Source organism: Xenopus tropicalis, chromosome 3, assembly GCF_000004195.4.
Source record: "Xenopus tropicalis strain Nigerian chromosome 3, UCB_Xtro_10.0, whole genome shotgun sequence".
NCBI classification, from domain to species: Eukaryota; Metazoa; Chordata; class Amphibia; order Anura; family Pipidae; genus Xenopus; species Xenopus tropicalis.
Genome location: NC_030679.2, coordinates 82,237,278 through 82,251,401, shown reverse-complemented (window position 1 = coordinate 82,251,401; position 14,124 = coordinate 82,237,278). Strand labels below are relative to the sequence as shown.

Genomic DNA, 14,124 nt, shown 5'->3' with positions numbered 1-14,124 from the left:
TTAACCCCTTGCGATCCTAATTACCATAGCTAATTAGGATTAGCATATGCTAATTAGGATTTGGTTCAGGATTCGTCAGAGTCCGTCGGGGTGGGTTCCCAGTATGGGACTGAAATGGGTGTTTACTGACAGGGTGAGGATTACGAGACTGAACATTTAGGAATTAGAAGAACTGACCATACTACTCTGGCAGAGATGAAATGCTTACCCTGTACAAGACATTTATATCTATCATTTCCAAAACCTCACCACATGAGGACCAGGTTGGCTAGTCTGACAATTTCGCAACATAATGTTGACTATATCTCCATTTAAGGCTGGGCAAATAAAAATAATATTTCTGGTGTTTAATTGGACTGACACGAGAAAGCACAACATACCAACGGTGTCTACTGATGCGTTGACTGGTAGTGTATAGCACTATAGAGACAGCAGATTTGCTATACTTTTCCACTGTCCCATTTGGGGAAAAATGGAAAAAATTTAATTTGCAGTAATGCAACATTTCTAAAAGTAAGTGTGTTTGTGTGTGTGTGTTTTTGTGTGTATATACTGTATACAGTCATGGCCCAAATTGTTGGCACCCCAGAAATTTTTCCAGAAAATCAAGTATTTCTCACAGAAAAGTATTGCAGTAACACATGTTTTGCTACAAACATGTTTATTCCCTTTGTGTGTATTGTAACAGAACAAAAAAGGGAGGAAAAAAAGCAAATTGGACATAATGTCACACAAAACTCCAAAAATGGGCTGGACAAAATTATTGGCACCCTTTCAAAATATATTCTCCATGCCCTGACTTTTACCATGCAGAGTCTTTTAATGGTATATGGACTATTAAATGATTGTACTGTGGTAAATATAACATACACAATACTTTTTTTGTCACACTGTATGTAATTGTATAGCCACAAACAAAACAAAAACCTAAACAGCCATGATCTCTTTCCAGTGAATCTTTCTGCAGAAGTAGAAATCCCAGAATGTTTTTGTGTCTTTAGTAAAATATGAATGTACTTGCAAACCTACCATTCCAAACTATATAGGTAATGAAATCAGATTAAAAGACTCCATGTAAGGTGAGTGCACATGATAAATAGATTTTAGTTTATTAGTTCTGTGTCATGAATTTCAATGGAGCATGAAAGTCAGATCAATATTTTTAAATGTAATGTTACTTCCACTGGTTTATCAGCCACAAACAATTGTTAGAAATGCAATAAAGTTACAAACACTTTCCTTTTTATTATGGAAAGATCTATATTTCTTTTATGCTAAACTGTACCAAAAAGAACAATTAATTATATTTTGACTATTATCTGTATTATTGTTCTATGAAAGCTAATAGCTATTTGAAATAACGGATACTTGTTCACATATATACACAAATTAAAATTATACCGTTTTCCTTACATTTAAGAACACCACTATGCCGCCATTATCAATATAAGCCCAATAGGATTGTTTTTGCTTCCAGTAATGATTAATTATATCTTAACTGGGATCAAGTACAAGGTACTGCTTTATTATTACAGAGAAAAAGGAAATTAATTTTTTAAAATTAGAATTATTTGCTTATAATGGAGTCTATGGGAGATGGCCTTTTTGTAATTCTGAACTTTCTGGATAGCGGGTTTCCAGTTAAGGGATCCCATACCTGTACTGCATTTTGGGATTTGAGCTAAAGATTATATTTTAGTACAATGCATTTGTCTTACAGTAAGCTTTACTTCTAATTTATGGAGTGCTTGCTAGTTTTAAGAGCTACCACTAGCATTTTAGATTCCTGAATATTACGACAGGAGCTTATATAGGAAAAGCCCTTGACTCAGTTTAAGAAAATGATTTACAGTTATCAAACATAAAAGGACCATGCATCGAGTCTCTGTGCAATGTTTTGTAAGTTATACATTCTGTGTTCTTAGGATACTGATGATTAATCTTTATTTTTTGTCAGCAGATATTAATAAGGTCACTAGGACTGTAGGAAAACAACAGCAATAATTCAGTTTGCATGTTTATTAAAATTCAAATTATTGGGGGGAATGTAATACAGTCATTTGAAAAAGTTTGGGAATCCATCTTTCATTTCACAGGAACATCTGTACTGGGGTGTTTTCTGAACAAAGTTTTTTAGTGAAGCAGTATTTAGTTGTATGAAATTAAATCAAATGTGAAAAACTGGCTGTGCAAAAATTTGGGTACTCATGTAATTTTCCTAAATTGAATGCATTTACTGCTCAATACTGATTACTGTTCATAGAAGTCAGTGTACCAATAATTTCAAGTGCATACTGTGTATATATCTATATATCCTTTACTGTACAAGCTAATCAAGGCTAATGGCACATGGGGCAATTTTTTCGCAGGGATTTTTTAGCTGGCATAGATATGCCGGAAGGCCTAAATTGTTGGAAGGCAGTAATAGGCAGTTTTGCTTGTTTACCCACTTTCTAAAATTCAGGACAGTACCAGCAGTGTTATTAGCCCATTGAGGCATTATCAGTTCAGACAACTGAATACTTCAGCAGAGGTGTCAGGGAGCTGCTGTCTTGTCACCAGGGCTGTGGAGTCGGTAGATAAATTCTCCGACTCCTCAGTTTCTGATACTTCCGACTCCACGACCCCGACTCCTCTGTTTTTAATATGCTAATGTATTTTATACATTCATACAGGCAATGAAAAGCATGCTTTATGGTCACTCAACGTGTTCGTTTATGCACTGCGTGCATTGGGCTTTATTCTTATAGCAGAGAAGTAATTAATTATGACTGTTTGTGAATTGGGACATTTAAACTTGCTTTATTTATTTTTTTTTTTTTTTATTCCCATTTAAATTTAGTCGGAGTCGGTTCATTTTTTTCCCGACTCCAGGTACCCAAAATTGCCTCCGACTCCACAGCCCTGCTTGTCACCTGCCTATTGTTTTGCTAATCAGCTCTTGGGGGTAAGTTAGACCTTCTCTCCCTTAGGGCTCTGGCACATGGGGAAGATTAGTCGCCCGCGACAAATCTCCCTTGTCGCGGGCGACTAATCTCCCTGAAATGCCATCCCGCCGGCAAGAATGTAAATCGCTGGTAGGATGGCATACATGGCGCTGCGATTTCCCCAAAATCGCGGAAGTTGCCCTGAGAGGAAACTTCCGTGATTTCAGGGAAATCGCGGCGCCGCGTAAGCCATTCCACCGGCGATTTACATTGTCGTCAGTGGGATGGCATTTTGGGGAGATAGTCGCCCGCGACAAGGGAGATTTGTCGCGGGCGACTAATCTTCCCCATGTGCCAGAGCCCTAAGGGAGAGAAGGTCAAACTTGCAGTGCAGCAGTAAAGATTAACTGAATATCATAACACAAGTCACATGGCTTTGGGCACCTGGGAAACTAAGGAAATGGCTAGCCTCATGTCAAACTTTACAATTAAATATAAAAAAATGTGCTCTTTTAAAAAAATGGATTTCAGTGCAGAATTCTGCTGGAGCAGCTTCATGATATGTGTTTGCTTTAGGGATGCACAAAATCCACTATTTTGGGATTCGGCAGAATAACAAACAATATCCGAATCTTAATTTGTAAATGCAAATGAAGCGAATGAAGGAATACAGAAAAAAAAAATCTCTGCTTCCTTGATTATATGACAAAAAAGTCACATGATTTTAATGATTTGGATTCGGTTCGGCCAAGATTATGGATTCGACTGAATCTGAATCCTGCTGAAAAAGGCCAAATCCCAGTGCAAATCTTGGATTCGGTGCATTCCTAGTTTACTTTGTACTGATCACATAACACTTTACTAAAGTGCATCTGGCATCTCAAAATTCAGGCAAAACTGAAAAAACAGTAACTGGATGGAGGAATAGTAGTATTGTCTTTGGGCTACTACAGCCCTGGAAGTTTTGGCATGAAAAGCTACTTTTAATCTCAAACATGATTAAATCTTAATCTTTGTTAATGTCTCAATAGCAGGACAACTGACTGTTAAAATTCAATAAGCAATGCATCAATGGGAAAATAAATTATTCCAAACATTTGTAAAATTAAATCAATGCAATCTCTAAATGAGTTTTCTACAACCTTTGTCAAAAGAATTGATGCATGCATGTATAAGCACTCTACAAAAATCAAGCTATAAATTTTATCAGATAGCATATGTTATTGCCCAGGGATATATTTATGTAAATATGTATATTTATTCTTACATACACATGTACATGAATATTCCTGGTTATAAAGGTTCTTAAATAAAAGTAAAGCTATTGACGCATATCTACAGAAATAACAAACATACAAAATACAAAACAGCACTAAATCTAAATACAATATATAACGGATATTTAGAAAGATAATTATAAATGTAGATATGTTACATAGAATCCCATCTGTGTCCTCACACCAGGAACACACTATTAAAACTTAACCCATGTTATTAACCTAGAGATTGACCATTGGTTCATGTGTCAACATCTGATTGGTCAATGACCATTAAGTTAATTTTAGGGAGTTGGCCATGGATCCCTGAGGCTGGTTGGACGATGGAATTTAGGAAAATACAACTGAGGACAAAAGGGATTGAATTTCCTCTGCCCTTGGTCAAAGAGGGGACTTGGCAACTGTGTGCTAAATAGGATGTGTTTGCTTGCATCTGTTGTAACCTGATTGTATCTAATATGTAAATTACTCAAATCCTTAAATACACAAGTCACAATGGATATATATATATAAAATAAACGCATATTCTATTTAATAGATATATGATGCAAGCAAGTCTCCCTGAGTTAACATATGTAATGTTTTTTTGACTCATGCAGTACACAGTACATTAATACATTGTTCTGTTGGGTGGGGGTACCTAATATTTTGGCACTCCCAGTGATTATAATTTTCCTTCTCCTTTAAATGAATAGACAGAACAATACAATAATAGAAAATACTAACATCTACATCATTTTGAGGGGAGTCCTTTAAAAAGTACAATAATGGGTGGCCTGATGGCTTTTCATTTTGATCAGGGCACTGTGCAAGGAGTGTGTATGTTCTCCTAGTGTCTGCATTTCAACATGCCCCGGATACTCCCGTTTTCTACCGTGCTCCAAAATCATACTTATGGCTTCCCATGAAATTGATTGGTGTGCCAGGCACCAGTGAAGCAAGGGCTAATGTCAGTGATGAACTATGTCTGTGAACTGCTGCTTAACATGTCAACTTACTCGAAAAAAATAACAATTGCACTAAGTAATTTTTTTCTGGTTTTTTTTTTTTTTTGCTTTTTCTAACAGGTTTATTTACTGTGCAGATGATTCTCCAGATCCCAACATAAAATATGAGGTATGCTATCATATTAAATGCAGCTAGGTCTAAAAAACAGTAACTCCATGAAATATCTAGTATAACTAAAAGGGATACTGTAATTTTACTGGCTTTAAATTAAGATTTATTGTTATTACAAGGATGGAACACCGTAAAATTATATCTTTTAATACTGCCAAACTGCTTGATTTGCTTTCTAATCAAATTTACTGGTAGACTTTAAATCAAATCTCAGACAGCTATTCTTTGTTATTTTATATGTTATTTTACCACAGAAGGATACTGGTCACCATCTCTCCAGATTGTACATTTTCTATGCGTAGTGTACACTGGTGTTGTATGCCAAGTGTTCTAGCCAGTCTTTCTAGTTTTTGAACTGTACCATACCAGCAGCATATTCATTGGCAATTATTTCATATGTCAAATGTTCACATGTATACTAAAGGTTGTTTTGTTGAAATGTTTTGCAGAAATGTTCTATTTTTTCTATACTGAACTTACTGTTCCATCTTAAATGTTCTATAGCTCTGCATGTATAATAATCCAGGCCTTCAAACATTTTATTATAGAAGCTTCCCATTTTATAATCCTAGCTTCTGAGTATCAGTGACTGTTGTTGGGGAGCTGATCTTAGTGGTCACAGGGAAATCATTGAAACATAAGCAGAAAGTAAGGTTACACAAGGATGCACAATGCTTTAGTTTCTGAGCCACATACGAAACAATACGAATTTTTCGGAAGAAAAAAAAAAACGTGGTTTCATGAATGGGCACCTTAGCCTTGCATGTTCAATTTTTATATTGTATATTAGTCAGTCCCTAATTTCAGGTAACTGCCAGCAACCCAGAGCATGCAGATAAAGAGTAATTGAAAGTTTCTAGGTGTGCCTTGGAGGCCTAGGTCTTCATTCCTAAAGAGCTATGGTGAATTTGGGCTTCTATAGAACCTCAAGACATAAGGTGTAGCATTTCTTTGTTGAACTTTAGCAGGCAGCTAATATAATTTCAGCAAATAAAAATGTGTAAACTCTTTACACTAATCTAAGACATATTATCCACTGTATCTAAATGTGTCTTCAGATACTGGTGTACAGGCTAATCCTCTAGAAATGTTCACAAAATGGTTATCAGTTTATATATCCTTTGAAAATTGTGATAGTTGTGTTTTCATTGAATCAACAGAGTATTGTATCCTGTTCTATTACTGACTGTCCAGCAGTCGGTTGGATACAACCTACTCATTGTCAGAGCTTCTACTGTATTATAAGCACTTTATTAGTCATTTATTTTCTTGCTATTATTGTTTTTTTACTCCCAGGATACTGAAAATTGTATGATGGTAACAGCATGAGACTAAATAACAACTGTTTGAGTGGAGCTAAATGTTGGGTTTGTGAAACGGATCAGTACAGTTAAGGGCAAGAATGTTTTTGAATACAGACTTATCAAACTTGATTCTGCACTGTTGTCATTCCTCTTTCCTGATTCCCACTCTGTGGGTGTTACATTAAAGTCATTGTGGCTTTGCTATTTTCTGACCATAAACTTGCATAGGATTCATTATTTGTAAACCATGTAGCCTGCTAATATGCATTGGTCAATCTTCTTTTTTTTTTAAGTGTTTGTAGCTGTTTTGGCCAGATCTGTTGTACTTCCATTATATATTAAATAGCCTTGGAGTGCTCCCACAATCATCTACAATTTCTGTTCTGAATCCCACCACCTACATTTTACATTTTACTAGGTTGCAGGTTAGAAATTGGTTCATTTAGTTTACCAGGAAAACTATTTTTGGGGAATCAATCTTATCAATCTTAACATTGCTGTACCAGGGAAAGGAGCCTTTTAAGGAAGACAATCACTTTCATAAAAATCCACTTTAGTGTTTAGTGTGAAATGTTTATAGTTATTATACACAATCCACCGAGAAGCCTCTGTTTAATGATATGCCCCTTATCACAAAGCCTGGGGCAAGGGAGGGGTTTGTTTATACAGATGGTACAGAGGGCGGCATTTTAACAGTGGCTGGTAGATACAAGCACTTTTGCTTGTGATTTTTCACAGACTGTTAATCAAAATAGGTTATTTGCATTGCGGCCACTTACATCCTGTCTCCCCACACAAGGTACATCTACAAGTATATCATATTCCTGTGAGAGCCAGCAGGCAGCTAATATAATGTCAGCAAATTAAAATGTGTAAACTCTTTACACTAAACTGAGACATATTATCCACTGTATCTAAATGTGTCTTCAGATACTGGTGTACAGGCTTATTCTGTAGAAATGCTCACAAAATGGTTATCAGATTATTATAATCATAAGGAAATATCTACAATTTGAATTGTTAGTATTAAACTGCTTGTTGCTTCTTTCTGTCTCACTTTGTTTATAGCTTGTCCTAAGAAAGTGGTGTGAACTGATACCGGGAGCAGAATTCAGGTGTTTTGTTAAAGAAAACAAACTTATAGGTATGTTTGTTCGTTGTTATACCTGTATTTAATATTTTTTTTAACATTTATACTAAGAGATTATAAAATTAAAATACTGTCAGAAAGAATCAAGCTGTGTATGTGGGTATATCATACCTTGTAAACAGAAAGGAATCCAGCTGGACAACAGATATCACATCTTCTGATTAAAAATAAAAGGCTTTTCACAATGACATGTTTACTATAACCAGTCCACGGGATGATTAGGACAGATATATGGATGAATGCTGTTTTAGCTGTACTGTGGCCTCAGTAAGCAATATTAGTGTTAGTATTATGACTTGCATTGCTTGCTGCAAATGGTTGTATATGCATTCTCACTATAAGTTTAACAGGAAACATTTGATACTGGCCAGATATTAATTTTCAAAACAGTATGACTTTACTAGATGAGTAAACAAGATTATTACTTCAGTTCACAGTGTTCTAACAGATAAAACCAAACAAGTTTTTAGCTGTTTTTTTTTTTTGTTTTTTAATAATTAGGCAGTTGGTTACTGCCACAATTTACAGTTGGTTTTCATTGTTGTGCTATTTTTGCACCACTTCTCCTCCATTACCAGCACCAAAATCTAGATTTATGTGTTGTACACTGTTGCAGTGGATTTGGCTTTAAAGTGCTATGTTGCTGAATGGCTGAATATGAAGGCTGCTCCCAGAGACCTCTGTTACTGTTATTACTACTGATGCTGCATCATTTGTTTAATTGAAGGAATTATCTTCCCCTCTAAAAGCATGTAGCATTTTAAAATAGTGTTTGTTATACAGCTTGTGAATATAAAATGAGAATAAAAAAGAACTGCAGTCACAGAACAAAAATTTCTTGCATAGACAGCAGGTTATTGTAAATATACTGTCAAATAAAGGTTAAAAAAATATTAATAGTGGACCAAAATCATGTAATGCAATTCAAGGAAAAGTAATTATGGGAGACTGCTTACATTTGGTAAATCTACCTTGCCTATTTAATAATGCTTTGTCTTTATTATCCCATTTGTTCTTTCTATCCAGTGAGAGTTTATTATAAGTCAGCTATCCTCTGTTGCTTGAAAAACTTAATGGGAAGTAGATGAATAAGGGTAAGAGAAAATTAGAGGAGCTTGTTCTGTGAACTTGCTCTTGGGAACCAGTAGGTTATTTTGTGTATGAAGCTGCACTTCTCCAAATGCAAATGTGTTACTAGCCACAAAATTTTTTGCAGGATTCCCCTAATGGTGAAAGGTGGATGATTATTTGTAGCATGTAACACCATGTTTCTATCTGTAGGTTTATGTTATAAGAAGCTTTTTGTGAATGATCTTCCTTTTTTTTTTTTAAGACTGAAATTTCATCAGGTTGCTAAGGTCTAAATTACCTTAGAAAACAGGCAGTGGTTTTTAGGAGAGTCTGAAATATGAAAAAGTGAGGGCCTAGACAGAAGGAAAAGTAATACAAAGTAACAATTGCTATAAAATTGTAGCCACAGAAAGAAATAGTTCATTTTTATTTTATAAAATGTTTGAATTATTTTAAAGACTGACTGACTCAGTTTCTGAGAATTGGCCATTCTATATCATGCTGAAAGTTAATTTAAATGTGAACTACCCCTTTAAAAACTCTCAAATCTATATATTCAGTCTGGAATATATCAACTGTAATGGTTAGCTGAACATTATACTTTAGGCTAATGCCACACGAGGCGTAGGGCTGAAATTTTCGGCAAGCGGAAAAGCGCTTGCCGAAAATTCAGCCCTATGCCTGCTACTTGTGCCTGCACCCGAGCGTATTCCATTCATTCGGGTGCAGGCACAAGTAGCAGGCGTAGGGCAGAAATTTCAGCCCTACGCCTCGTGTGGCATTAGCCTTAGATTACTGGGGGAACAAGGGAACTGTCCATCACTGTAACTGATATATGTAAGTGAAAGGGTTTTTCAAACCTCAATTCATTTTAGTTAATGATAGGCAAGTTGAGGAGAAGTTCAGTAGGAGGTTCCTTAAATCTTCTTTTTTTTTTTAGTGCTAGTCTGCATATCTGTATGCCCAAGTCATGTGGAATCACTGTGTAGAGATTTTCCAGCAAACACTTGTAAGGCAAATCATTAATCCCTGTAAGGACACTAATTATATGAGTGGAGTCTATAGTACAGGGCTCCCCAACCTTTCTTACTTGTGAGCCACAGTCAAATGTAAAAAGATTGGGGGAACAACACAAGCATCATAAAAGTTCATGGAGGAGCCAAATAAGGGCTGAGATTGGCTATTAGGCAGCCTCTATGCACCCTATCAGCTTACAGGGGGCTTTATTTGGTAGTAAATCTTGTTTTTATTCAACCAAAACTTGCCCCCAAGTCAGGAATTCAAAAATAACTACCGGTTTGGGGGCACTGAGAGCAACATCCAAGGGGCTGTAGAGCAACATGTTGCCCCTGAGCCACTGGTTGGGGATCACTGCTCTAGTATATGTTGGCATAACCTTGACTAGTGGTTGCAGGTGGAAATCCATGCATTACTCCACTCGTTGATAGAGGGAACCTACTGCAGATATAATTGGTCTCCCTGGTGGTGCTGTGGAGGATTTATGTATTTTGGGGAGAGTATATCTAATCGGTGGTAAGAGAATGAACAATATTAACAGTATTCAGATCCAACCTCGGTGTCATTAATGCACAAAGTTCCGTGAGTGAACTGTTCTTTTCTCCATATCTTTCATAATGGGTACTTTGTACTTTAATGGTCCCATTAATGGTTGTTAAAATCTGAATTACAATTTCCGCAAAAAGGGGGAAAGTCAATTTTGACTTCCTAATGGCAAGAGGTCCAGACCCTGGATCAACACTATTTTAATGTACTATGCAGTATATCTAGTTGCAGATGCAAAAATGGTAAAATGAAAAAGTGGCTATATAATGTTAAATAAATGTTACTTTATTTCAAGTGTATTGATAAGCAACCCCTTACAGTATAATATAACAGTACTGTTTCATTTACATATTATAGATTTGTTTCAAAATGTATCTTTTCAGGTATTTCTCAAAGAGACTATACACAGTATTATGACCACATTAGTAAGCAAAAAGAAGAAATCCGTAAATCAATACAATATTTCTTTCAAGAACATATTCAGTACAATTTTCCAAATGAGGACTGTAAGTATTTTATTGTAAACCTTTATTTATGAGACTTGTGTTCATTGTGCTTTTCTTAAATGGAAATCTAAGTCAATATTAAACTGTACAGCTGAAAGACCGAAATATTCTTGCTTCCAGTTTAGTCCAATAGTTTGATATATTATATTTAGTAGATATTCCAATAATTCTATGCTCCCCTGAAGAAGTATCACACAGCCCATTAGAGGCTGAACACATCAGCAGTAGTTACAAGATATACTTCCAATTTGATTGTTAATATTTTTTAATGAAACAAACTGATGTTTACTATATGAAGATATTTAAAACATCCCGCAGTGCAGGCATTTCATGGACTCTTTCGTTATTACTAATTATATGCTGATGACATTTTTTAAAGCAAGCAATTTATGACTTCTTAATAAGTTACTGAGGGCTGGGGGTAGCCATTCTTTCAACTGTATTTTCATGTATTCCCATTATAGCAAAGCATGTATGGTTAGAAGATGTCTGTGCATCACAAATAACGATAGTCCAAACATTTGATATAGGTATGCTGCTAAATATAGGACTGTTCGCCTGTCAGAAAATAGGAGTATATTGATGCTGAACGACTGCCCTTTCTTTATTTTTGTACATCTGCAGTGCTTACTGAATGAATCATAGCACGGATCACCAAAGATCCAAGCCGCTCGTCTCTAATTTATTCCTCTATGAGTTACTCATATTAAAGCACACGGCTTTTTAATCATCAAAATGTCATTGAAGATTTCAGGCATTAAAAGTAAAGCAATGCATAAATATATCATAAACTTTTTATTTTGGCTGTATTACTGTAGTGTGTAGAGTTTTAACAGGCAAGCTTTTGTTTGTCTTCACAGTTTCTGTTTACAGATGCAAAAATGATTTTAGACCTTCGTTCCAGGCTTCTGCCCTCTTGGGCATAACCAGTTTTATTAGATCCTAGTCACACAAGCTTTAGTTTGTAATGGACAACATTACATAGCTAGATAAGTAAACAGCTAAAAGAACAAGATAAGGCAACTTGAACGCTTCTTATAGTGGTAATCAAATGCTTGCTACAAACTATGGGTCATGCAGCACTGCAATATTCACTTCACTGCCCCAACAGTTGAAGTAGAAACTATGAATTAAAAGAGAACTAAAGAATAACAAAGAAGTAAGCTAAAACATGGCCCCAGTAGCTCCCCATCATCTTTTCTGCTGATTCACTATACTGTACAAGCTCTGAGCTGCTGTCTGTTTTTTGAGCTTACATATAGTGTAAATATGATAACTAATTTGTCATGTATTGTGACTTTTTTTGTGTGTTTATATTCACATAATGTTGCTGGTGAAACATTGGTATATTGCAAAAGCATTTTCATAATTAAAAACATTAGAGCAACCTGTTTGCCTAGACTGTTTTATGTTTTTTTCCAGCTTTAGTATACAGGTATGGGATCCCTTATCCGGAAACGTATTATCCAGAAAGTTCCGAATTACGGGAAGGCCACCACCCATAAACTCCATTATAAGCAAATAATTCTAATTTTTAAAAATGATTTATTTTTTGTAATAATAAAACAAAACCTTGTACTTGATCCCAACTAAGATATAATGAATCCTTATTGGAGGCAAAACAAGCCTGTTGGGTTTATTCAATATTTAAATGATTTTTAGTTATGGAGATCCAAATTACGGAAAGATCCCTTATTCGGAAAACCCCAGGTCCCGAGCATTCTGGATAACAAGTCCGATACCTGTACTTCATATTCATTTCCAGTTAGGTACCATTTACAACTGAACAGATAGACAGGAGTTCTTCTCTAATTTTCTGTAGCTGTTGACTGTGATCACCTGTTCTGTGGCAAGTTTTCAGTTAAAGTTATGCTGTTATTCAGTATCTAAAGTACAGGCCCACAATCTGTTAGTATGCAACATTAGAGTTATGACCCCTCATGAGTGCTCAAACTCTGTTCTTTTAACATATTATTGTATACATATATTGCCTATGCTATATGAGTTTTCTTTGTTTTAGAAACATTCAGTATTTTGGTTTTACAGCGCTCCAGTTTAGAATTCAGGTTAGCATCTGGTTTACTTTTGGACACCTGCCCAAAAAGCCAGACATTCATTTAAAGGTCAGATGGAAATATAAATAGGAAAGGATAAAATCTAATTATTAGAAGAATCATCTATGCTTACACAGTGTATTGCCTTGTTACTGAACCTGGTGTTTTAGGTTTTATTTTTAAGAAAGAGAAATTAAAAATGATAAAGTCAAGTAATTAAAAATAAAAACACTTAAAATGAAGACCATTCAAAAAGCTACCTCTTTTTTAATATGCAAAATATAGTGCTAAAGATAGGCTACCATTTACCACATTTTTTTGTTTCTTTTTACTTATTTTATCTTTGTTCACTTTATTATTGTTGTGTTTATGTTGGATTGCCATTTTAACTGCTCTGGCATAAGTCTGGGAAAGGAGATGTTGCTCTTTAAAGAGGTATTTACACAAGGGTATTTTATTTATTTATTTTTTTTAAGTACACCACAGCACAGAACTTCAATAATAATAATAATAATAATAATAAATATAGGAACATTTTTTTCAGTATTTTCTAGAAAACATGTCAACCAGGCCTGGACTGGCAATCTGTGGATTCTGGTAAATGCCAGAGGGGTGCTGTGTACTTGAAATGCCAGGTTCAGGCTTGATGACAACTCTATGTGCTGCACAGAAAATGGCTAAAGCAATCTGTTTTTATTAAATTGTTTACTTTTTTCTACTCAAATAGGAAAAAAGAAACACTTTCAATTTTAGAAATCAACATTAATATGTCCATTGCAGGTGGATTTTAATCTGTTATTTTATTCTTCTCTTCTAGTTGTTTTTGACGTATATAAAGACAGCCAAGTAAGTAAAATTTGGTATTTTTTTTTTTATTATTTTAATTCTTTTTCTTAAAGGAGAAGGAAAGTCCTTTTGGCTTACTGCCAATAGATTCGCCACATTAGTGCCACCTAGAACACTATGGGGCACATTTACTTATCCACGAACGCCCGACCATTCGATTGAAAGTCCAATCGTATTTTCTGCGACTTTTTCATACCTTGCGTGACTTTTTCGACGCTTGCACAACGTTTCCGGCGTTTTTGCCACTTTTTCGACGCTTTTGCGACTTTTTTGCATTTATCGGGCGAAAAAAATCGGATCGGTTTTG

The 14,124-nt window shown here is 35.3% G+C and overlaps 1 protein-coding gene across 1 annotated transcript in view; it reads left to right on the top strand.

Annotated features, from left to right (window-relative positions):
• The window catches only part of cdc123 (cell division cycle 123), a gene marked incomplete in the record, with an annotated part of 31,222 nt that overhangs the window by 10,652 nt on the left and 6,446 nt on the right, over window positions 1-14,124 (top strand). Inside the window, 4 exon segments of the mRNA NM_001017200.3 lie at window positions 5,272-5,320; window positions 7,696-7,771; window positions 10,795-10,917; window positions 13,789-13,817. Coding sequence (NP_001017200.2) covers window positions 5,272-5,320; window positions 7,696-7,771; window positions 10,795-10,917; window positions 13,789-13,817 — 277 coding nt within the window.